The sequence below is a fragment of the Dendrobates tinctorius genome, unplaced genomic scaffold (assembly GCF_039654945.1).
Source record: "Dendrobates tinctorius isolate UK_male_01 unplaced genomic scaffold, ASM3965494v1 ptg000173l, whole genome shotgun sequence".
Lineage (NCBI taxonomy): Eukaryota > Metazoa > Chordata > Amphibia > Anura > Dendrobatidae > Dendrobates > Dendrobates tinctorius.
The window spans coordinates 8,964,033-8,990,506 of record NW_027361840.1 but is presented as its reverse complement, the minus strand read 5'-3'; the positions used below and the strand labels follow the sequence as shown (position 1 = coordinate 8,990,506).

The window sequence follows — 26,474 nt, the reverse complement described above, 5'->3', positions numbered from 1 at the left end:
ACATTTGCGCAGTCCATACTTATTCCTTCGTTTCCCCCTTTCTCAGGTTTGATTGCTCAGACCGTCAGTTCCACTCCATCCCCGCCGCCTGGCAGGCCCGCATGGAGAACCCCGTGGATGTCAAAGAACTGATTCCAGAGTTCTTCTATTTTCCTGAATTCCTGGAGAACGAGAATGGTAAGTGGGGGGGCAGGGGGCAGCGTCGGTGATTGAGCGGGGGACGGCGAGGTGGAAGTGGTCACAGAACGCCTTCCTGGCCTGTTCCCCTTTCTGTCCCTCCAGCCGGGTGATGCTTATGTATTTTTAGATGTATATTTTTTTTAGATTTATATCCTGTAATGTTATATAAAGTAATCCTACCCACTAGTAATCCCTTTGATTCCTCCAGGTTTTGATCTGGGGTGTCTCCAGGTCTCTAATAGTAAGGTGGCTGATGTTGTGTTACCTCGCTGGGCCTCCTCACAGGAGGACTTCGTCCACAAGCATCGGCAGGCTCTGGTAGGTTCTCCTCTGTGTGTGACGTCTGCGCCACATTTCTGTCATGGCGGACAGCGATCACTGTCATAGCGGGATATGACTGTTTCCCCACCAGGAGTCGGAGTACGTCTCTGCACACCTTCATGAATGGATAGACTTGATCTTCGGTTACAAGCAGCGGGGGGAGGCCGCTGTAGAGGCGCTAAACGTCTTTTATTATTGCACATATGAAGGTGAGAGGATGGGGGAGAGGGTGGGATGGCTGCCACCTTGCAGGTGTACCTAGGAAAAGGGAGAGACGACTGTCTGCATGGTGGCCGCCATAGGGCAGGGGAGATATGACTGCTATGTGGAGGCAGGAATGGTGGACACCATGCAGGTGGTCCTAGGACAGGGGAGATATGACTGCTATGTGGAGGCAGGGATGGTGGCCACAATGCAGGTGATCCTAGGACGGGAGATATGACTGCTATGTGGAGGCAGGAATGGTGGCCACCATGCAGGTGGTCCTAGGACAGAGGAGATAAGACTGCTATGTGGAGGCAGGTATGGTGGCGACCATGCAGGTGGTCCTAGGACAGAGGAGATATGACTGCTATGTGGAGGCAGGGATGGTGGCGACCATGCAGGTGGTCCTAGGACAGAGGAGATATGACTGCTATGTGGAGGCAGGAATGGTGGCCACCATGCAGGTGGTCCTAGGACAGGGGAGATATGACTGCTATGTCGAGGCAGGGATGGTGGCCACAATGCAGGTGATCCTAGGACGGGAGATATGACTGCTATGTGGAGGCAGGAATGGTGGCCACCATGCAGGTGGTCCTAGGACAGAGGAGATATGACTGCTATGTGGAGGCAGGGATGGTGGCGACCATGCAGGTGGTCCTAGGACAGAGGAGATATGACTGCTATGTGGAGGCAGGGATGGTGGCGACCATGCAGGTGGTCCTAGGACAGGGGAGATATGACTGCTATGTGGAGGCAGGGATGGTGGCGACCATGCAGGTGGTCCTAGGACAGGGGAGATATGACTGCTATGTGGAGGCAGGGATGGTGGCGACCATGCAGGTGGTCCTAGGACAGGGGAGATATGACTGCTATGTGGAGGCAGGGATGGTGGCGACCATGCAGGTGGTCCTAGGACAGGGGAGATATGACAGCTATGTGGAGGCAGGGATGGTGGCGACCATGCAGGTGGTCCTAGGACAGAGGAGATATGACTGCTATGTGGAGGCAGGGATGGTGGCGACCATGCAGGTGGTCCTAGGACAGGGGAGATATGACTGCTATGTGGAGGCAGGAATGGTGGCCACCATGCAGGTGGTCCTAGGACAGAGGAGATATGACTGCTATGTGGAGGCAGGGATGGTGGCGACCATGCAGGTGGTCCTAGGACAGGGGAGATATGACTGCTATGTGGAGGCAGGGATGGTGGCGACCATGCAGGTGGTCCTAGGACAGGGGAGATATGACTGCTATGTGGAGGCAGGGATGGTGGCGACCATGCAGGTGGTCCTAGGACAGGGGAGATATGACTATGTGGAGGCAGGGATGGTGGCCACCATGCAGGTGGTCCTAGGACAAGGGATATATGACTGCTCTGTGGAGGTAGGGATGGCGGCCACCATTCAGGTGGTCCTCGGACAGGGGAGATATGACTGCTATGTGGAGGCAGGGATGGCGGTGACCATGCAGGTGGTCCTAGGACAGGGGAGATATGACTGCTATGTGGACGCAGGGATGGTGGCCACCATGCAGGTGGTCCTCGGACAGGGGAGATATGACTGCTATGTGGAGGCAGGGATGGCGGTGACCATGCAGGTGGTCCTAGGACAGGGGAGATATGACTGCTATGTGGACGCAGGGATGGTGGCCACCATGCAGGTGGTCCTAGGACAGGGGAGATATGACTGCTATGTGGAGGCAGGGATGGTGGCGACCATGCAGGTGGTCCTAGGACAGGGGAGATATGACTGCTATGTGGAGGCAGGGATGGTGGCCACCATGCAGGTGGTCCTAGGACAAGGGAGATATGACTGCTATGTGGAGGCAGGAATGGTGGCCACCATGCAGGTGGTCCTAGGACAGGGGAGATATGACTGCTATCTGGAGGCAGGAATGGTGGCCACCATGCAGGTGGTCCTAGGACAGGGGAGATATGACTGCTATGTGGACGCAGGGATGGTGGCCACCATGCAGGTGGTCCTAGGACAGAGAAGATATAACATAGTAACACATAGTAACATAGTAATTAAGGTTGAAGGGAGACTTTAAGTCCATCTAGTTCAACCCATATCCTATCCTAACTTGCCCTAACATGTTGATCCAGAGGAAGGCAAAAAAAAACCCATGTGGCAACAGTAAGCTTCACATTGGGGAAAAAAATTCCTTCCCGACTCCACATACGGCAATCAGACTAGCTCCCTGGATCAACGCAATATTAAGGAGACTAGTGTATATACCCTGTAATATTATACTTTTCAAGAAAGGCATCCAGTCCCTTCTTAAATTTTAGTAGTGAATCACTCATTACAACATCATATGGCAGAGAGTTCCATAGTCTCACTGCTCTTACAGTAAAGAATCCGCGTCTGTGAGTATGCTTAAACCTTCTTTCCTCCAGACGTAGAGGATGCCCCCTTGTCCCCGTCACAGGTCTAAGAGTAAAAAGATCATTAGACTTATGACTGCTATGTGGAGGCAGGGATGGTTGCGACCATGCAGGTGGTCCTAGGACAGGGGAGATATGACAGCTATGTGGAGGCAGGGATGGTGGCCACCATGCAGGTGGTCCTAGGACAGGGGAGATATGACTGCTATGTGGAGGCAGGGATGGTTGCGACCATGCAGGTGGTCCTAGGACAGGGGAGATATGACTGCTATGTGGAGGCAGGGATGGTGGCCACCATGCAGGTGGTCCTAGGACAGGGGATATATGACTGCTATGTGGAGGCAGGGATGGTTGCGACCATGCAGGTGGTCCTAGGACAGGGGAGATATGACAGCTATGTGGAGGCAGGGATGGTGGCCACCATGCAGGTGGTCCTAGGACAGGGGATATATGACTGCTATGTGGAGGCAGGGATGGTTGCGACCATGCAGGTGGTCCTAGGACAGGGGAGATATGACAGCTATGTGGAGGCAGGGATGGTGGCCACCATGCAGGTGGTCCTAGGACAGGGGATATATGACTGCTATGTGGAGGCAGGGATGGTTGCGACCATGCAGGTGGTCCTAGGACAGGGGAGATATGACTGCTATGTGGAGGCAGGAATGGTGGCCACCATGCAGGTGGTCCTAGGACAGGGGATATATGACTGCTATGTGGAGGCAGGGATGGTTGCGACCATGCAGGTGGTCCTAGGACAGGGGAGATATGACAGCTATGTGGAGGCAGGGATGGTGGCCACCATGCAGGTGGTCCTAGGACAGGGGATATATGACTGCTATGTGGAGGCAGGGATGGTGGCGACCATGCAGGTGGTCCTAGGACAGGGCAGAAGCCTTGCAGTCCTTGGATTGTAACAGGGGGTTTATGTAGATTTAAAGGGGACTCTCTCCTTTGGGTTTTGTTTCCCGATCGTTCTCTCCTTGACAGGTGTGGTGGACTTAGACGCTATAGCGGATGAGACGGAGAGGAAAGCTTTGGAGGGGATCATCAGTAACTTTGGCCAGACGCCCTGCCAGCTCCTCAAGGTATTGTGTGCTACGTGGGGTTAATTATATGTGTGAGCGGTGCTACATTTTATGCAGGGTAAATTTTAGAAAAGTTTTAAGAGAAGATTTTTCAGTATTAGAAAAGCATGGCTGCTCGTCGCATGAGCCCATCAGCCCTGACCATGACTGGTTTGGATTTATAGCTCTGTTACTTTCACTTCAATGGGATTGTGATGCAATACCAGACACAGCCTCTGCTCAGGGGGCGCTGTTTATGGATGAAAACTGTCATGGAAACCTTTCAAATCTTCTTATTGAGGCCCCTTCCCATATCGAGACTCTTCCCCAGTAGATTATATTATATATTCACCTTCCTCCCCATGCGCTGACTTTTCTGCTGAGACTGTTCTGATGCATTGCAGCTAGTCCGGAGAAGCAGAGCTGCAGTGTAAAGAATGGTGGGGCTAAAAAGCTGTAGCAGATACAGAAAACGCTGTTAGTTTTTGTGTCATTTTCTGGCACTTTCGGCGCAGGAGCATTTGTCATCTGGACCATTTAATTCTGTGTAGGAGCCTCACCCGCCGCGGCTGACCGCTGAGCACGCCGCCCGGAGACTCTCCAGGATGGACACCTACTCGCCCAATCTGTTTGAGAAGTTATCGGAGCTGAAGCCGTTCTTCGTGGAGGTGAGGACACGGGGGGCGAGGCCGCTCACGTGGTCGGGGGGGGCCTCCACATTTGTAATGCCGTGTGTGTGTCCCGCAGGGTATGATGGAAGGGGTCCCGTTGGTGCAGGCCGTGGTCCCCAAACAGCAGGCTCATTCCTTCATGACTCAGGGGTCTCCAGACGTGCTGGTGAGTCCTTGGCCTGGTTGTCGGCCCATAGCCCGTCTCCTGATGTCCTCATAGCCCTCCTCTCTCCTCTCACAGGTCACAGTTAGTGCCAACGGCCTCCTGGGCACTCATGGATGGCTGCCCTACGACAAGAACTTCTCCAATTACTTCAGCTTCACCAAGGACCCCACCATCTCCAACGCCAGGTGAGCAACCCCCGACCCGCTACATGTGGCTCTGCTGGAGAGCCTTGCCGGTGTCCTATAGAAGAGCCTCCTATAGAGTGCCCTATGGCGGTCTGCTCATTGCACCCGTGGGGTTGTCCCACCACAGTGGGGTGTATGAGACGCCGTATACAGCCTGATCACCGCATCTCTTTATATAGGACCCATCGCTTCCTCTCCGGCCCCTTCGCTTTGGGCTCTGACCTCTCCGCTACCATCCTGGTCGTGTCTCATGACGCAAAGTTACTGTTCAGCGGTGGCCACTGGGACAACAGCCTGCGGGTCACCTCCCTGAGCCGGGGTAAAGTCATCTGCCACATCACCAGACACATCGGTAATTTTGGGGCCACATTTTGCTTTTGTGACCATTGGGGCCCCTCTGTGGTCTGACCCGTCCCGTCTGTTTCCGGGGTAGATGTGGTGACGTGCCTGGCCCTGGACCTGTGCGGGATATACCTCATATCGGGCTCCCGGGACACCACGTGTATGATCTGGGAAGTTCTGCAGCAGGTGAGGGGGGCACAGTCCTATATTCTGCGGGATTTTTGGGGTGCGGTATATTGACGGTCTTTCCCTCTGGGTGCAGGGCGGCCTTTCTGCTGGGTTGTCCCCTAAGCCGGTGCAGGTGCTGTACGGCCACGACGACGAGGTGACCTGTGTGGCCATAAGCACAGAGCTGGACATGGCCATCTCTGGATCCAAGGTGATGTCATCACGTCGGCCTTTCATTAAGGCCATGCTGGGAGATGTAGTGCCACCACAGCAACAAGAATGTAGCTGAATGAAAATGACAATGTTGTGAACATCTGATTGCTGTCAGGAAACGGAAACTTTCTTTTTTCTCTCCAGAGGTGTAAGCCTCATCCTGACATGATGCTTCTCACAGCTGAGGGTTCGTTACTGTGTTTCAGCATCCACAGTGAGCCGATCACATTAGCACAAATCTCTCATTACATTGTGACAATCTGGAGCTCGCAGAGGATTGTCTGGATACAATTGTAACAGATCCCCAGCTGTGACAATGATGACAGACGGGTTTCTGCCTCTGGATGTAACAGAAATGTTGCCATTTTCTTACAGCAAGCAGAGATCTTACTAACGCTGAGTAATTAGCCCAATGAGTTTGTGCTTTTCTGTAACGCTGCAGGACGGGACGGTCATCGTGCACACCATCCGGCAGGGGCACTTCATGAGGTGCATTAGGCCCCCCTGTGAGAGCTCCCTCCCGCTGACTGTCTCCCTCCTCGCTGTGGGCCTGGAGGGGCAGATTGTCTTCCACAGCACCATTGAAGGCCGGAGCTCCCTGAAGGTGAGGACCCTGCGCGTTCCTTACCTTACCCCCCCTCGGTCCCTCCTGCAGCTACATCCCCCTCCTCCATCCTGACGAAAGAATCTGCAGACCTCCCTCCTAACATCCTGTGCTTTCTAGGATAAGTTTTCACTGCACCTGTACTCGGTGAATGGGAAGCACCTGTCCTCTGTGTGCCTGGAGGAGCCGGCGTCCGCTCTGTGTGCCACCCAGGACTACGTGGTCCTCGGCACCGCACACTGCTCGCTGCAGATACGGGACCTCCGCAGGTGAGAGCCGCCACATCCCCCAGGACTTATCCCACTCTGCTTCACTGACAGACCATTCACTTGTACCTTCCTATTGTCTACTCTGGTCACATCCAAAGCTGCATCCTCCATATCTGATGCAATAATCTCCCTTCTCCACAGCCTCGGCCTCGCCATCCCTCCGCTGCCCATGAAGGTTCCTGTACATTGTGTGTCTGTGACCAAAGAAAATAGTCACATCCTGGTGGGCTTAGAGGACGGAAAACTGATCGTGGTGGGAGCTGGACAACCGCTAGAGGTTGGGATACATTGACTGCGCATTACTGTATTCACATTCCTGCAGCAGCAGAATAAAGAGTGCAGCTCTGGGGTATAATACAGGATCAGTAATGTAATGTATGTACACAGTGACTGCACCAGCAGAATAAAGAGTGCAGCTCTGGAGTATAATACAGGATGTAATTAAGAATGAGTAATGTAATGTATGTACACAGTGACTGCACCAGCAGAATAGTGAGTGCAGCTCTGGGGTATAATACAGGATGTAACTCAGGATCAGTAATGTATGTACACAGTGACTGCACCAGCAGAATAGTGAGTGCAGCTCTGGAGTATAATACAGGCGGTAACTCAGGATCAGTAATGTATGTACACAGTGACTGCACCAGCAGAATAGTGAGTGCAGCTCTGGGGTATAATACAGGATGTAACTCGGGATCAGTAATGTAATGGATGTACACAGCGACTGCACCAGCAGAATAGTGAGTGCAGTTCTGGAGTATAATACAGGAGGAAACTCAGGATCAGTGATGTATGTACACAGTGACAGTACCAGCAGAATAGTGAGTGCAGCTCTGGGGTATAATACAGGATGCAAGTCAGGATCAGTAATGTAATGTATGTACACAGTGACTGCACCAGCAGAATAGGGAGTACAGCTCTGGGGTATAATACAGGATGTAACTCAGGATCAGTAATGTATGTACACAGTGACTGCACCAGCAGAATAGGGAGTGCAGCTCTGAGGTATAATACAGGATGTAACTCAGGATCAGTAATGTATGTACACAGTGACTGCACCTGCAGAATAGTGAGTGCAGCTCTGGAGTATAATACAGGATGTCATTCAGGATCAGTAATGTAATGTATGTACACAGTGACTGCACCAGCAAAATAGTGAGTGCAGCTCTGGAGTATAATACAGGAGGTAACTCAGTATCAGTAATGTAATGAATGTACACAGTGACTGCACCAGCAGAATAGTGAGTGCAGCTCTGGAGTATAATACAGGATGTAACTCAGGATCAGTAATGTAATGTATGTACACAGTGATTGCACCAGCAGAATAGTGAGTGCAGCTCTGGGGTATAATACAGGATGTAACTCAGGATCAGTAATGTATGTACACAGTGACTGCACCAGCAGAAAAGTGAGTGCAGCTCTGGAGTATAACACAGGATGTAACTCAGGATCAGTAATGTATGTACACAGTGACTGAACCAGCAGAATAGTGAGTGCAGCTCTGGAGTATAATACAAGATGTAACTCAGGATCAGTTATGTAATGTGTGTACACAGTGACTGTACCAGCAGAATAGTGAGTGCAGCTCTGGGGTATAATACAGGATGTAACTCAGGATAAGTAATGTAATGTATGTACACAGGGACTGCACCAGCAGAATAGTGAGTGCAGCTCTGGAGTATAATACAGGATAAGTTATAAGTTTATATCCATCCTCCTTTTCCTAGAACATGTTCTTATCTCTGATCTCGTTTTTCTCTGTAGTTGAGGACAGGACAATTCACCAGGAAACTCTGGGGCTCCACCCGCCGCATTTCACAAGTGTCTTCTGGTGAAACCGAGTACAGAGCGACCGAGTCCAAGTGATGGACGTCTGAGAGATTGGAAAACCTGCAGTGCCTGACGGCTTCTGCCTCCATGACACCATCCCCTGGCTCTTCTCCGGGATGTGGACCCTTTGGGTTGGATATGACATGCGGTCCCTGTATAGCATCGGCCCCAGTCCGGGTCAGTGTTGGACATATCGGGGTCCTGCACTCTCCACAAGCAATAAGGTGGGGTCCACACATCTTCTTACGGACTCATTGCCTTAAAGAAGAAGCAGACCCTCGTGTTTCATGGTTTCTGTGGGATCTTGACTTGTTGCGTTCGCCCCCAACGTTCCCTTGTTGGATGGACGACACACGTACGCTCGCCATTGAGGACGAGGTCACCGCTGCTGCTCTGGGGCGGTCATATCCGCATCCTGCTGCCGTTTTATCACGTTCCTGTATTTTTTATTGACTTTTGTAGTAAACACTGTCAAATATTTTATGTTGTGGACGGACGGAGCGGATGTTGCACTTAATCCCGGGGCTCCGTCTCTTCCCCTTGTCTGGCGCTGGTCGCTGCGACGCGCTCTCGCCCTTTCTCCTGCTGAGCTCACCCATATTGCTGCGTCCCGAGGACTCGTTACTATGTTTTGTAGCATTTTCTTCCTGTTACTGAAATGGATTCATTCAGAGAAAACCAAAATATGAGATTTTTTTTTTTTCTTTTTGTTTAAAAGGGTGTGACGTGCGCTGCGGGGGGAGAAGGGGATATATTGAATTGTTTACGACTTTTTGTGCAGATTCGATGGGTTAATCGCCATCGAGGACAGTGGTTGAGATTCACTGGTCTGGGACTACGATGTATAGGATTGTCTATATGGTTATTTAATGGGGTGAATAGTACTTGGAGGTGGGGTTATGGGCTCTATATTTTGGGGTCTTTACTGATATTTGCACTAAATTTCTAAAATTCTTGCTCTTATATGATGCTGTTGTTGCAATTCTGTTTTTTATATATATGTAAGAAGCCTGTATGGCGCTATGGACTGTATCACTGGTAATGGGAGCATTTTTGGTCCTCATTTTTTTTATTTTGGTGTGGGGGTGAGAATTTTTGGAATATTTTTCTTAACGAAAATCTTTTGAAACTTTTTATAGGAAATTGCAGAAATCAATGCACCAATCTTGTTAGTTTCTCAAAATGTTATAAATGTGGCAGTGTCCCTTCTATTTTGTATAACATTTTTATGATTTTTATTTCTCATTGTGCAATATGTATTTCATTAATTCAATGTAGAAAACCCCCCCACAATGTTTCCTTTAAAAGAATGCAAAAGTAGGCATACGTTTAGAAAACTGGGCTGAAACGTAACCCTTCCTAACATTATATTATGGGACTAAACCACTGCCTTTTATTGGAGATGGTCCTTTATTTCTAGTCCTAGCCCTGTATAAATGACATGAAAGGACTAGAGTTAGTTAGGGGGGATCTTGATGCTGAATCTTGAAGTCATTGTGATGACTGGTTTGTATTTTGCCTGTATTTTGATCTCATTTGCAAAAAATGAGTTCCTGGTATCACCGTATAATTTGTAAATGGGGGACAGCGATGGGGGACGCAGACATGCCACATATAACATGACATTAATTAGTGACTGCAATCACTACTGATGGAGAAACTTGTGTTGTCGATGCTTAAAGGTCATTTCTTCTGCTTGTTAGGTTACACATGCTACAATTTTGCACAATTTGTCTTTTTGCGGGTAAAAGTTGGACTATTTACTTTTCTCACTTTCCCACTTTTCTTGCACAATTTCTATTGTAGGTGTAATCTTGCTGCAACTTCAGTTGTCATGTCGCTGCCTGTTGTGTTTTTCACTTTTGTACTTTAATTTTCTGCCCCAATTTTAGCCTTGTACAGAGATTATAAAGAGATGGTTGTCATCTGGGTGTTAGTTATGGTAGAACTGTTACTTGGCACATGTTACATTTCCACACCAGCTTCTCTACAGCATTCTGTATCCTGCTTATTATGTTACCCACAAACTGGTACCAATCACATGCACAATATTGACAATGGGACGGTGCCTCCTGTCTGAGTCCACCCCGCCATCATGGACTCTTTTTTTAGATCCATTCCTCGCTGGGCGGAGTGAGATTCTTTCCCTCTCAATACGGATGTCAGTGAGGGATCCCGCCATCTCCTCTTTTATTCCTTTTTTTCTTGAAAAGATCAAGCACAAAAAATGATATTTCTATAAACCTTGCCTTAAACTTGAATCAGCACCGGCCTCCCTGATGACTGTAATGTGGACCATAAAGATTGTGTTTTCTATTCACTTTCTGCGTCCTGTGTTTTCTTCACGAGTGATACTAAGTATATTCTAATAACTGAACTACAAGTCCCAGCATACCCTGCCCACCTGTGGCATCGCGCATTGGGGCTGGGTGAATGTGTTGCTCCAACTTGTGATAATTGGGAAGTGAGACATAAATATTTTTTTGACCGTAAACTTTTTATTAATTTTATAAAGGCATGCTTTACAACAATTTAGCATTAATTCATTGTACAACATTACAATATTTTTCTCAATCATTTGACGGCTAAACATAATTTTAAATATAACTGAATATTATGGGAAAGTGAAGGGGGAAGGGCAGGGGTGCTGACATCGGATTACTATCCCCGTGTATTACCAAGAACCGCTCTATCACAGCTCTGTGACCGCAGTGTGAATGGTCGCCAGCTGTCCCATCTTCTGAGATAGCATGTTGTATTATTGGCGGATGCAGCAATTATCTTCTCTGATAACCAGTTGTCATTCACCAATGCCACGATCTCAGTCAGTGACGGACATTTGGGGGTTTTCCTGCCATTTTATTTCTAGTAGCTATGAGGATGTGTGTAATCACCGTCCTAAACTCGTACGGGACCAAAACCAGGTCAATGCCCAGAAGCGCCTGCTCCTTCCCAATATTCATTGGGATACCGCTAATCTGAGACACTAGATGGGAGATTGCGTCCCAGAGCTGCTTCACTTTATGGCACCTCCACCAGACATGTGACACATCTGCGTTGGCGTCTCCGCACCTCCAGCACACATCTGGGGAGCTGCGGTAGATCTTAGACAAGCTGTATGGTGTGAAGTACCACCTGCACAGCAGCTTTCTGGTGTTCTCCAGGTGATTGGGGCACTTAGAGTGTGTCCTTATCATTGAGAAGGACGTCCGCCACTGACCCGGGGTTATCCCGCATTGTAGATCAGTCTCCCATTTGTGGAGGTACAAGTCCAGAGAGGGGAACGTCTCCTCCAGCGTATGGTTGTAGCTTACAGGCAGCGCTCTCATCTGCCGCACTGGGGTGAGGAGCATCGTGTATAGTTTGGAGGGTTGTGAGAATATTACCGTATTTTTCGGACTATAAGACACACTTTTTCCCTCAAAAAAGGTGGAGGAAAATGTGGGGTGCGTTTTATAGTCCGGATGTACCGGCTGTGGTGGGGAGGTGGGGGAGCGGCATCAGCAGAGCAGCGGGTCAGAGGAGGCTGGAGTCGGCAGCTAGCTCCTGTTGCCGCTGCTAAAGAGATATAAATATTCACTGCGTTCCACACCCATGGGCGTCGAGGGCAATGATTATTCATTTCTCTTTAATAATACTATCTTGGTATGATTGGCCCCCAGCCCCGGTCCTGGCATGCATGGCCCCATCCTTATAACTGGCCCCCACCCACCCCCATCGTGATATGCATGGCCCCATCAGAAAACATTAAAAAAACAAATCATTACACTTACCTTCCTGCGCTCCCTCGCAGCGTCCTGCTCCAGTGCCAGCAACTGCTTTATGCTTGTAAGCAGCACATGGCAGGGACGTCATGCGCTGCTCACAAGCCGAGCACAGCTGCCGGAATACTAGCCGGGGCTGTTCATCACAGAGAACAGTGAGTATTCATTGCTCTTCAGTAGCGCAGTGTCAGCCACCGGCTTCCTGCTGCTGCCTGCGGTCACGTGTGCCGCTACTTAAGAGAAATGAATATACAATGATGATGCATTGGGGTTTTTGTTTGACGTGGGACATAAATATATGCAGTATACAGAGTATACCTTGCTATGTTTTTCGGAGGCCTCAGTGACTCCATGACTTTGCCCGTCATCCTGCCCCAATAATAGCATGCATGGGCCACAGTGACTCCATTACCTAGCCAATCATCCATCTCCTATAATAGCATACAGAGGCTGCAGTGACTCCATGACATAGTCAATCACCCTGCCCCCATAGTGAGCATTCAGGGGCCACAGTGACTCAATGACATAGCCTGTCATTCAGACCCTATAATAGCATGCAGAGGCCACAGCGACCCCATGACATAGTCCATCACTCTGCCCCCACAGTCAGCATGCCAGGGCCACAGTGACGCCATGGCATAGTCCATCACTCTGCCCCCACAGTCAGCATGCCAGGGCCACAGTGACGCCATGACATAGTCCATCACTCTGCCCCCACAGTCAGCATGCCAGGGCCACAGTGACCCCATGACATAGTCCATCACTCTGCCCCCCACAGTCAGCATGCTAGGGCCACAGTGACCCCATGACATAGTCCATCACTCTGCTCCCACAGTCAGCATGCCAGGGCCACAGTGACCCCATGACATTGTCCATCACTCTGCTCCCACAGTCAGCATGCAGGGCCACAGTGACCCCATGACATAGTCCATCACTCTGCTCCCACAGTCAGCATGCAGGACCACAGTGACCCCATGACATAGTCCATCACTCTGCCCCCACAGTCAGCATGCAGGGCCACAGTGACCCCATGACATAGTCCATCACTCTACTCCCACAGTCAGCATGCAGGGCCACAGTGACCCCATGACATAGTCCATCACTCTGCCCCCACAGTCAGCATGCAGGGCCACAGTGACCCCATGACATAGTCCATCACTCTGCTCCCACAGTCAGCATGCAGGGCCACAGTGACTCCCATCACATAGCCTGTCACCCTGCCCATAGTCTATATGCAGCACTGACAGATTGAAGATGATGCTGGTGAGATGAATGAGTATATCACCCATTAGAGCTGTAGAACGTGACCACTACAGTACCTGAACTACAGCATAAGAAAAAAACCTTAATTCTCCAATCCCCCTGCATTTATCCTCAATACCTTACCCCAAACTCCCATCCTAAACCCACTGTAAGTTCTCAACATTGTATCCGATATTTACCTTCACCCCTGATGACTCCATAATCCCTCCAGCCCAACTATCCTAACCTCACCTAAACTCCTAACCACCAACACCTCAAACTGACAAATGTCCTCAAATCCTTAGGAAAGAAATGCTGCGCCCCATCTGGGCAGCCACAATGTTCTGTCCGCTGTGTCCCCGAAAGAAAATATTTTCAGAAATCCTGATTTAGACTCCTCAAATTATCATAAACCTTATTATGTGCCACTAGGGGGCAGTAAAATCATCAAGCGACAAATATCAAACTGCATTCCCACTGTTAACCAGCAGGGGGCAGTAAAGCCTTTACTGTTAGCATTTTCACCGGTCCTGACCCATTTCACACCTATGACTTCCAGCACATAACATGGTGTATATATGCGGCTGTGCACCCTGGTTTGTACATGATGCAGTCACAGCAGCTTGGTCCTGTTCACACTTTGTTCTGAGGTCCTGGTCAGTTTTTAGTTTTCTTGGCTTACAAATAAGTACAGAATGAGATATGTTACCATGAGATGAGAACTCGCTCGAATATCTGGGTGCTATATACTATGCTGTATACGCCATGTGCACCTACTTTTCTTTCCATCTCATTGTTCAGTCTTTGGGTTATCAGGGTTTTCAGTTGCCGCTTAGACGCTCTCGATAAACCCGTAAATAGTTGTGCTCTACGCTATGTCGCTTTCATACTCTGAGTGTTGTATAAAAGTCCTTAATCCTAAGACCCCATGACAACACTTCTTACTGTGAGGATTTTATATGGAACCAAATTCCCATTCACACCAATGTCTGATTCCTCCGTGGAAGGAGTAGCTGTAACGAAGTGTGAACAGTGACGTGGACAGTGATTTGGACCCAGCAGGACAGTACAAGAATTGTCATGGGTTAGTTGCCTGAACTCTTCCCGCCTCCCTCCTCCATCTCCAGGTCATAACCTTGTTCTCTCGGTTTACTGACATATTCTAGTTATGCAAAACAGGACTTGAGGTCTATAGCGCCACCTGTTGGAAGTAGTGATCCTACAAGTCTAGTGAAACACGATTCCCAATGCCGAACAAGAACCCAAAAGAGACAGGGGCTGTGCAACCTCTGGACCCAACAGCAGTGTATTACCTCTGTGTACAGTGACTATTCCACTGATTAACAAGGCCCTGACAGAACGGCTATTATTTGGGAAAGGAGACTAGGAGCAAGAGAGAGAGGAGACTAGGAGCGGGACAGAGGAGACTAAGAGCATGAGAGAAGAGACTAGGCGCAGGACAGAGGAGGCTAGGAGCAGGACAGAGGAGTTTGGACAGAGGAGACTAGGAGCAAGAGAGAGGAGACTAGGAACGGTGCAGGGGAGGTTAGGAGCGGGACAGAGGAGACAAAGAGCATGAGAGAAGAGACTAGGAACGGGGCAGGGGAGGCTAGGAGCAGGACAGAGGAGTTTGGACAGAGTAGACTAGGAGCAAGAGAGAGAGGAGGCTAGGAGCGGGACAGAGGAGTTTGGACAGAGGAGACTAGGAGCAAGAGAGAGAGGAGACTAGGAACGGGGCAGGGGAGACTAAGCATGAGAGAAGAGACTAGGAGCGGGACAGGAGGTGGGCAGAGGAGACTAAGCATGAGAGAAGAGACTAGGAGCGGGACAGAGGAGGCTAGGAGGGGGGCAGAGGAGTTTGGACAGAGGAGACTAGGAGGGGAAAAAGGAGACTAGAACCGGTAGAGAGGAGTCTGTATAGAGGAAACTGAGGAGTACAGGACATTGGAGAGAGGAGACTAGAAGGTGGACAGGGGAGTTTGGAGAGAAGAGTGCAGAGAGGAGACTAGGAGTGGGAGAGAGGGGAACAGAGAAGACTAGGGGCAGGAGAGAGGAGTCTGTAGAAAGGAGACTAGGAGCGGGATTGAGGGGGACAGAGGAGCTTGGAAAGGGGAAGACAGGAGACTAGGCGGGGACATGGGAAACTGAGGGTGACAGAGGAGACTAGGATGGGGACAGGAGATTGGAGACTAAAAGGTGGACAGAAGAGACTGGGAGGGGGAGAGAGGAGTCTGTAGAAAGGAGATTGGAGCAGGAGTGAGGGGGACAGGAGTTTGGAGAGAGGCAGAGAGGAGACTAGGAGGGGGACAGAGGAATCTGAGGGTGACAGGAGATTGGAGAGGGAGACTAGAAGGTGGACATAGGAGTTTGGAGAAAGGAACACTAGGAGCAGGACAGGGGATACCAGGAGGGGACAGAGGAGTTTGGAGAGCGGAAGACTAGGACCGGGACAGAGGAAACTGAGGGGGAGTTTGGAGAGAGGAGGACAGAGAATACTAGGAGCATGACAGAGGACACTAGGAGGGGGACAGAGGAGTTTGGAGAGCGGAAGACTAGGACCGGGACAGAGGAAACTGAGGGGGAGTTTGGAGAGAGGAGGACAGAGAATACTAGGAGCATGACAGAGGACACTAGGAGGGGGACAGAGGAGTTTGGAGAGGAGGACAGAGGAGACTAGGTGCGGGGAGATGGCGACAGAGGAGATGGAGCTGGGCGGAGGAAACTAGGAGCAGGGCAGAGGGGATTAAGAGAGGAAGTCAGCAGGGAGGAGTCTAGAGGGAGGTGGAGGACAGAAGACACTGTAGGAAGGAGGGGGTAGAGGAGTCTGGATGCCCATCTATAGTAACAGTGGAAGTGTTGCTGCTGTGAGAGGAGAGTGGGAGACACCTGGGATCTCTGAGCTCTGTTCACATGTCCATGGGCAGCTGAATCCATATCACATTAGGCAAATGTTCTACCAGGTAGAACTGAAGATGTGAAAAAGACCCCAAATCTGCAGGATGCATGCTATGTATCTACATCTGTGGGTGACAGGGCATAAACAAGGGGTAACAGAGCTGCTCGAGGGGGAGATCTGTGATTCTGGGGTGTCTCCGTGCTTCCGGGCTGTCGTGATTCCGGGGTGTTGCTGTGATTCCAAGCTGTCACTAATTCCAGGGTGTTGTCATGTCTCCGGACTGTTGTGATTCCGAGGTGTTGTCGTCATGTCTCCGGGCTGTCGTCGTGATTCCTGGGTGTCGTCATGTCTCCGGGCTGTTGTTGTTATTCCGAGGTGTCGTCATGTCTCTGGGCTGTTGTTGTGATTCCTGGGTGTTGTGATTCTGGGGTGTCATCATGTCTCCGGGCTGTTGTCGTGATTCCTGGATGTTGTGATTCCGGGGTATTGTCAGGTCTCTGGGCTGTCGTCGTGATTCTGGGGTGTTGTCATGTCTCCAGGCTGTTGTCGTGATTCTCAGGTGTCATCGTGTCTCCGGGCTGTCATTGTGATTCCTTGGTGTCTTCATATCTCCTGGCTGTTGTCGTGATTCTGTGGTGTCTTCATGTCTCCAGGCTGTCGTCGTGATTCCTGGATGTTGTGATTCCGGGGTATTGTCATGTCTCTGCGCTGTCGTCGTGATTCCTGGATGTCGTGATTCCGGGGTGTAGTCATGTCTCCCGGCTGTCGTTGTGATTACTGGGTGTAGTCATGTTTCTGGGCTGTCATCGTGATTCCTGGATGTCGACATGTCTCCGGGCTGTTGTCGTGATTCCTGGGTGTAGTCATGTCTCCTGGCTATCATCATGATTCCAGGATGTCGTGTCTCTGGGCTGTCGTCTTGATTCCGAGCTGTCATCGTGATTCCTGGGTGTAGTCATGTCTCCGGGCTGTCATCGTAATTCTGGGATGTTGTCGTGATTCCTGGGTGTCGTCATGCCTCCGGGATGATGTTATGTCTCTGGGCTGTCGCTGTGATTCCTGGGTGTCGTCATGTCTCTGGACTGTTTTTATGATTCCAGGGGTGTCGTGATTCTGAGGTGTCGTCATGTCTCTGCGCTGTTGTGATTCCTCGGTGTTGTGATTCTGGGGTGTCGTCATGTCTCCGGGCTGTTGTAGTTATTCCGAGGTGTCATCATGTCTCCGGGCTGTTGTCCTGATTCCTGGGTGTTGTCATATCTCCGGGCTGTTGTCGTGATTCCTGGGTGTTGTCATGTGTCCGGGCTGTCGTCGTAATTCTGGGATGTTGTCGTGATTCCTGGGTGTCGTCATGCCTCCGGGATGATGTTATGTCTCTGGGCTGTCGCTGTGATTCCTGGGTGTCGTCATGTCTCTGGACTGTTTTTATGATTCCAGGGGTGTCGTGATTCTCAGGTGTCGTCATGTCTCTGCGCTGTTGTTGTGATTCCTCGGTGTTGTGATTCTGGGGTGTCGTCATGTCTCCGGGCTGTTGTAGTTATTCCGAGGTGTCATCATGTCTCCGGGCTGTTGTCCTGATTCCTGGGTGTTGTCATATCTCCGGGCTGTTGTCGTGATTCCTGGGTGTTGTCATGTGTCCGGGCTGTCGTCGTGATTCCTGGATGTTGTGATTCCGGGGTATTGTCATGTCTCCAGGCTGTTGTCGTGATTCTCCGGTGTCATCGTGTCTCCGGGCTGTCATTGTGATTCCTGGGTGGCGTCATATCTCCGGGCTGTTGTCGTGATTCTGTGGTGTCTTCATATCTCTAGGCTGTCGTCGTGATTCCTGGATGTTGTGATTCCGGGGTGTTGTCTTGTCTCCAGGCTGTTGTCGTAATTCTCAGGTGTCGTCGTGTCTCCGGTCTGTCATTGTGATTCCGAGGTGTCGTCATGTCTCCGGTCTGTCGTTGTGATTCCGAGGTGTCGTCATGTCTCCGGTCTGTCGTTGTGATTCCGAGGTGTTGTCATGCCTCCTGGCTGTCATCGTGAGTCCGGGCTGTTGTCGTGATTCCAGGCGGTCGTCATGTCTTCGGGATGATGACATGTCCCTGGACTGTTTTTGTGATTCTGGGGTGTCGTGATTCTGAGGTTTCGTCGTGATTCTCAGGTGTCGTCGTGTCTCCGGGCTGTCGTTGTGATTCCGAGGTGTCGTCATGTCTCCAGACTGTCGTCGTGATTCTGGGGTGTCATGATTCCAGGCTGTCGTGGTGATTCCGGGCAGTCGTCATGTCTCTGGCCTGTCACTCACTACTCTCACACACTCAGGTCGGGGGCTGCAGTGAATGAGCCTCTTGTGAGGACACAATCACAGACAGTTTTTAATCAGGGTCTGGAGCCGCTCTCTGAGCCCTTCATGTTCTCTTTGATGTGAAGCCTCAGGGCATCAGGAGCTGGAGCGAGAACACCTGTAATACCACAAGTCTCCACCGGGGGAGCCTGCACTCAGACTGTCTCCTATTACAGACGCCTATGAACATAGGTTCCTGCACTACTAATACTGCCATCTGTTCTGAAAACCTGTCCAGACCTAATGCTGCTCACTGCAGAGGGTCTGTAGCAATGTGTAAATACATATTAAGCCTCAGTGGCTGATACTTATTAATGGCGAACTGAAAAGATGGTAACAAATTGCAGATTTCAAGACTTCTGCTTCCCGTCACTTGTCTTATCTATCGCATTATTCCTGTGTCCTGTTGTGTATAAATCTGTGACTCTTCAGACTGTGTATTATTCTCTGCCTGATGAAGAGACCGGAGTAGGATGGAAAGCTGCAATGTGTTACCATCATCTCAGTTCGCCATTAAAAGGTATCAACCACTGAGGACTCTCATATTTAAGATTTGTCTATCTCCTGGCTAACACGGTACAAAGATATGTATTTCTCCTGTTCTGGGCATTGATCCATTGTTGCAAACCCTCAGAAGTGTGAGCAGTGCATTTTTGTTCATTATTGCATGTGCCATGTTCTCAGCTGCAGGGGGCGCTATTATTTTTCATGCTTGCAGTACTGATTTATGGGTGGGTGGAGATGAAGGGGTTAAGTCTGGCCCCAGCGCTGGAGTGGGGGGTTATTTATGGGCAGGAGGGTCAGGACCATCTCTGGTTGTTTCCATACAAACATTCCACAAAGCCAAACAAGTGGACAAATCATGGAGTCCGGTCCAGACACCACATCCTGCGCCCCACGCCCAGGACTGGGCCCGCACATCAATCTGCTCTCCACATTCCTCAGGGTCTCGACCTCTGGGATTTTGGGGTTTGTGCTGCTACTCATGTCTGCTCCAGATTCCTGCTGATGCCTTCATTGACCCATTATCCAAACATATGTCACAGAAGACCCCCCAAAATGAATCTGCCATCAATATACTGGGGTACAGAGCCCGCACTCTCCTAAATACTATTGTACCGCTCTGTCTCCGGGGGTGTCGCATTGTACCTCTGTGTCGCGTTGAACCTCTCTGCCCGCTGGGGGTGTCGCGTTGTACCTCTCTGCCGCCGGGGGTGTCGCCTTGTACCTCTCTTCCTCCGGGGGTGTCGCGTTGTACCTCTCTACCTCTGGGGGTGTCGCGTTGAAACTCTGCCACCGGGGTGTCGCGTTGTACCTCTCTGCCACCGGGGGTGTCGCGCTGTACCTCTCTTCCTCCAGGGGTGTCGCGTTGTACCTCTCTACCTCTGGTGGTGTCGCGTTGAAACACTCTGCCGCCGGGGGTGTCGCATTGTATCTCTCTGACTCTTCGGGTGTCGCCTTGTACCTCTCTGTCGCCTTGTACCTCTCTGCCGCCGGGGGTGTCGCCTTGTACCTCTCTGCCGCCGGGGGTGTCGTGTTGTACCTCTCTGCCTCTGCGGGTGTCGCGTTGTACCTCTTTGCCTCTGGGGGTGTCGCATTGTGCCTCTTCGGATGTCGCATTGTACCTCTCTGCCTCTTCGGGTGTCGCATTGTACCTCTCTGCCTCTGGGGGTGTCGCGTTGTACATCTCTGCCTCTTCGGATGTCACATTGTACATCTCTGCCTCTTCGGGTGTCGCATTGTACTTCTCTGCCGCCGGGGGTGTTGCGTTGTACTTCTCTGCCTCTGGGGGTGTCACATTGTACCTCTCTGCCACTTCGGATGTCGCATTGTACCTCTCTGCCTCTTCGGGTGTCGCATTGTACCTCTCTGCCGCCGGGGGTGTCGCATTGTACCTCTCTGCCGCCGGGGGTGTCGCGTTGTACCTCTCTGCCGCCGGGGGTGTTGCGTTGTACCTCTCTGCCTCTTCGGGTGTCGCCTTGTACCTCTCTGCCTCTTCGGGTGTCGCCTTGTACCTCTCTGCCGCCGGGGATGTCGCCTTGTACCTCTCTGCCGCCGGGGGTGTTGCCTTGTACTTCTCTGCCGCCGGGGGTGTCGCCTTGTACCTCTCTGCCGCCGGGGGTGTCGCCTTGTACCTCTCTGCCGCCGGGGGTGTCGCCTTGTACCTCTCTGCCGCCGGGGGTGTCGCGGTGCATCACTGTGTGGGATCTCGGACTCGCTTTTGGTTGTTGGTCCCTTGTGTCTGTGTCTGTGACCCGACACACTTTACAGGGATGGTAGGTGACCCTTGTAGACCCCCAACTGTGGTTGGGGGTGACGGTCTGCAGACTCCATTTTATTGATAAATTCCTTTGTATCTGGTTACAAGGTAATATTCCCATGAGGTCCATGATCCCGGCAGCCGCGTGCTGGACTCCGTTCACGGCGGATGCGCTGCCCACTTGACCCTCAGTCCTGGGCACCGGAGCACATGTTCTCCTCAGGGTCCCGTCTCCGGATGTTTCTACTGGATCCTTCATTGTATCCAAGAAGTAGAAGATGCCAGACACTGTCACTCCCATCATTACTTCCACAAGGACCCATTTCCAAAAGTAAACACCCCCCCATTATTGTAACCTGATGTAGTGGAGTCTTGTAACAGGGAAGCACAGAAGTTACAGCTCTGGCAAAAAATTAAGAGACCACCACATCCAATCCCTGTCATGGCCGCCCAATCTCCAGCCCTGAACCCCACTGAGAACCTCCGGAATGTAATCAGGAGGAAGATGGAGAGTCACAAGCCATCAGACAAAGAAGAACTGCTGACATGTGTGTCCCAGGAGCGGCATAAGGTCACCCAAAAGCCGTGTGAGAGACTGGAGGAAAGCAGCCAAGACGCAGGAAAGCTGGGGTTAACAATCATGGGGATCCCACAGAATATTGATCTCTGAACTCTTCCTGAGGTAAAACATCAGTATTGTTGTTTCTACACAAATAAGAACTTGCTTTCTTTGCATTATGTGAGTTCTGAAAGCACTGGGCTTTTTTTTTGTAATTTTGACCATTTCTCATTTTCTGAAAATAAATACATTTCTAGCTTGGAAATTCGGAGACTTGTTGTCAGAAGTTTATAGAATAAAAGAGAAATTTACATTTTACTCAAAAATATAAAGAGAAAAATCAGAGAAACTGAGCACTGTGCAGCGGTTCTTTTATTTTTGCCAGAGTTGTATCTCCTTTTCTTTTTCTCCAGTTACAACCAAAGCTGCCTTCAGAGTCACAAGCAGCGATGTTGGCCGTGGTGGAGCGCTGCCGCCAGTCACTTGGTCGCTCGTTGTTTTATCTGTGAGAAGTTCTGCGACTTTCTAATGACTTTGTGTTTCAATTCCTCGTCTTTCAAGATCTCCGCTTCCTTTCACTGAATGAAACGTTTCCCAAACCGCGATGAGCTGCAGACAAAGCACAAACCGGGCCTGATAGTTTGTTACAATGGATCAGTCTGCGCTCCGGTGTTTATCCCACACAGAACCGACAGGACACAACTGTAACAAACCCTCAGCTGTAACAAGTCTGAGATCTGACAAGAATTTTCCCCTCCGCTGACAACAAACAGATCTCGAAATGTTGGAGAATCGAAGCACAAAACCTCAGAAAAGTCGCATCATAAAGTGACGTCTCTTCCTCCATTAAAGTCTATGGAATACGAACCCCTCCTGTTGGGGGTCTCCATCATCTCTAGGGGTAAAGTACATTGTGAACTCATACACAGCAGAGGACCCCCGCCCCAACAGCTCTGGTAATAACAGCCCCCCCATTATTTATATTACATGCAGACCCCTGGGGAGCAGAAGGGGGGACGTCACTGTATTTAGGAAACAAATCATAAAGGATGAGATGAGTGTAAACGGAGGAAGCGCTCGCTGTTATCTGCACATTCTCTACACTGGACGGCTGAAGTGTTTATACACAGCCATGTGTCCTGTGGGGGGCGGCGGGACCCCCGAATATCACACACAAAGCACAATGTGAACAGAAACTCATTTATAACAATGGTGACAAAACTACAAAACTAAACATTGTCAGATCCTACAAAACGGAGCAGTATTATAGTAGTTATATTCTTGTACACAGGGGGCAGTATTATAGTAGTTATATTCTTGTACACAGGGGGCAGTATTATAGTAGTTATATTCTTGTACACAGGGGGCAGTATTATAGTAGTTATATTCTTGTACACAGGGGGCAGTATTATAGTAGTTATATTCTTGTACATAGGAGCAGTATTATAGTAGTTATATTCTTGTACATAGGGGGCAGTATTATAGTTGTTATATTCTTGTACATAGGGGGCAGTATTATAGTAGTTATATTCTTGTACATAGGGGGCAGTATTATAGTAGTTATATTCTTGTACATAGGGGGCAGTATTATAGTAGTTATATTCTTGTACATAGGGGGCAGTATTATAGTAGTTATATTCTTGTACATAGGGGGCAGTATTATTATTATTATTATTATTTATTGTTATAGCGCCATTTATTCCATGGCGCTTTACATGTGAGGAGGGGTATACATAAAAACAAGTACAATAATCTTAAACAATACAAGTCATAACTGGTACAGGAGGAGAGAGGACCCTGCCCGCGAGGGCTCACAATCTTCAAGGGATGGGTGAATTATAGTAGTTATATTCTTGTACATAGGGGGCAGTATTATAGTAGTTATATTCTTGTACATAGGGGGCAGTATTGTAGTAGTTATATTCTTGTACATACAGTAAGGGGCAGTATTATAGTAGTTATATTCTTGTACATAGGGGGCAGTATTATAGTAGTTATATTCTTGTACATAGGGGGCAGTATTATAGTAGTTATATTCTTGTACATAGGGGCAGTATTATAGTAGTTATATTCTTGTACATAGGGGGCAGTATTGTAGTAGTTATATTCTTGTACATACAGTAAGGGGCAGTATTATAGTAGTTATATTCTTGTACATAGGAGCAGTATTATAGTAGTTATATTCTTGTACATAGGAGCAGTATTATAGTAGTTATATTCTTGTACATACAGTAAGGGGCAGTATTATAGTAGTTATATTCTTGTACATAGGGGGTAGTATTATAGTAGTTATATTCTTGTACATAGGGGGCAGTATTGTAGTAGTTATATTCTTGTACATACAGTAAGGGGCAGTATTATAGTAGTTATATTCTTGTACATAGGAGCAGTATTATAGTAGTTATATTCTTGTACATAGGAGCAGTATTATAGTAGATATATTCTTGTACATAGGGGGCAGTATTATAGTAGTTATATTCTTGTACATACAGTAAGGGGCAGTATTATAGTAGTTATATTCTTGTACATAGGGGGCAGTATTGTAGTAGTTATATTCTTGTACATACAGTAAGGGGCAGTATTATAGTAGTTATATTCTTGTACATAGGAGCAGTATTATAGTAGTTATATTCTTGTACATAGGAGCAGTATTATAGTAGATATATTCTTGTACATAGGGGGCAGTATTATAGTAGTTATATTCTTGTACATACAGTAAGGGGCAGTATTATAGTAGTTATATTCTTGTACATAGGGGGCAGTATTATAGTAGTTATAATCTTGTACATAGGGGGCAGTATTATAGTAGTTATATTCTTGTACATAGGGGGCAGTATTATAGTAGTTATATTCTTGTACATACAGTAAGGGGCAGTATTATAGTAGTTATATTCTTGTACATAGGGGGCAGTATTATAGTAGTTATATTCTTGTACATAGGAGCAGTATTATAGTAGTTATATTCTTGTACATGGGGCAATTTTTATTGTATAAAACCCACAAATACAATTAAAATAAACAGAATTCTTCTTTAATACAAAACATAAATTCTCATGAATGCATCAGACAATAATTATAGAACTAAATTAATACACTAGGAATAAAGGTAACTTACAGTTCACTCCTGTGGAAGGAAGAATATGAAATAAACACTTTTAGTAACATGATCATGTTATTATCCCACAGACACATTCCTCCATAGTCTCTCATTACTCTGACTTTTCTTTATCTCTAACGCTCTTATCCATCTGAGCTCGGACAGTATCTTTGTGGCTGCAGTGACGGGATGGAAGGGCTCGCTGTGGAGGGACACTCGGCTGGAAGAACAGGCTGAGGAGTCTCGCCGAGAAGGATTCTGGCAAAGGAAAAACGACAGAGACATACAAGAAGACGGGGACCAGGTAAGTCTTCAACATAGCAACCCTTTCTCTGTAAGTCAGCCTCCAGTTCTTCCATCGCTGAACCTTTGCATTTCCGGACTCCAATTTTTCCTCCCAATTTAGGCTGGCATTATCTTCCCTCCCAAATTTAACCCCTAAGATCTTAATATGGGTGGAGGCCTTAACAAACTGCAGCAGATCAAAGTCTGGGTCAGATTGCAATGTCCACAGAGCTTGACTCTTCTCAAGGTTGACCAGAGACCCGGAGGCCTCTGAGTAACTTCTGATGGCTTCAGACAACATCTGCACCTCATGAGGATTAGATATCACCAGCGTCACATCATCCGCGTAGGCAACCACCTTCAGAGTCAAGCAGTGTGGGACCGGCACCCCCCAAAAGTTACACTCCTGCAGTGACCTCAAAAATGGGTCTATGGCAAAAACATACAGGAGTGGACTCAGTGGGCAGCCCTGTCTCACCCCCGCCCCAATGCCAAAAGTGTCACCCTACCAACCATTAATCAGAGGAAAGCTCACCGCCTCTCTGTACAAAGTCTTCAGCCAATCCACAAATTGTCCTGGAATACCGTACTTTGACAAAGTGGCCCACAGATAGTCATGATCAACTCTGTCAAAGGCTTTAGCCTGGTCCAGACTGACAACATATCTCCCACACCGCAGAGCTTTACATCTCTCAAACATCTCCCGTATCGAGATGACCGCTCCAGAGATGTTCCGCCCTTTTACCGTGCCAAACTGAGAGCCTGCCAACAGTGCCGGGGACAAACAGACTAACCTAGAAAACAGGATCTTCGCCAGAATCTTCCTGTCAACATTCAAGAGGGCAATTGGCCTCCAGTTCTTGATGTCACTCGGCTTCTTACCTTTAGACAGCAGAATTAATGAGGACACTCTCATGGATAGAGGCATCAGGTGATTTTCTAGACAATTTTTGTAAACATCCACAAGAATTGGAGCCAGGAGGTCTCTGAATTTCTTATAAAATTCTGCTGTTATACCATCCGGACCTGGTGCCTTCTTCAGATGTAACTTATCAATGGCCTCCTTAACCTCCTCCACCGTTAGTTCTGCTGTCAAAGGAGAAAAGTCCAGATCATTAGTATCAGGCGTTGGAGTTGCCTCCAAGAATTGAGTCATCTTATGTTTATCCAAAGCCTTCCTCTGAAACAAGTCAGTATAATAAGATTTCACAACCCCCAGGATACCCTCCCGAGATTCCTGCAACACACCCTGGGAGTCAATGAAACCTGTGACCAATTTATTGGCCACCCGCTCCCGGCAATTCTCAAAGGGATCAGGTGCCCCAAAACCCCATAATCCCGTTCAAGAACCAAGGAGGTATACCTGCTGTACTGATACTGCCTTATCTCAGATTTCAGCCGGTCGATCTTCTCTTTGTTACCCCCGCCCTCCGAATAGAGTGACTCCA

General features: G+C 49.0%; 1 protein-coding gene across 3 annotated transcripts in view; it reads left to right on the top strand.

Moving 5' to 3' along the window:
• NBEAL2 (neurobeachin like 2) overlaps positions 1-10,920 on the top strand; it is a 106,566-nt gene extending 95,646 nt beyond the window's left edge. For all 3 annotated transcript variants that reach the window (XM_073551162.1, XM_073551161.1, XM_073551160.1), the window contains 14 exons: positions 47-177; positions 389-498; positions 593-710; positions 4,076-4,173; positions 4,704-4,820; positions 4,900-4,989; positions 5,065-5,174; positions 5,354-5,526; positions 5,608-5,702; positions 5,779-5,895; positions 6,340-6,501; positions 6,622-6,770; positions 6,912-7,047; positions 8,535-10,920. In XM_073551162.1, the coding sequence (XP_073407263.1) occupies positions 47-177; positions 389-498; positions 593-710; positions 4,076-4,173; positions 4,704-4,820; positions 4,900-4,989; positions 5,065-5,174; positions 5,354-5,526; positions 5,608-5,702; positions 5,779-5,895; positions 6,340-6,501; positions 6,622-6,770; positions 6,912-7,047; positions 8,535-8,636 (1,708 nt within the window). In that variant the 3' untranslated portion in view covers positions 8,637-10,920. The remainder of the gene's footprint in view (positions 1-46; positions 178-388; positions 499-592; positions 711-4,075; positions 4,174-4,703; positions 4,821-4,899; positions 4,990-5,064; positions 5,175-5,353; positions 5,527-5,607; positions 5,703-5,778; positions 5,896-6,339; positions 6,502-6,621; positions 6,771-6,911; positions 7,048-8,534) is intronic.
• Positions 10,921-26,474: the final 15,554 nt, after the last annotated feature.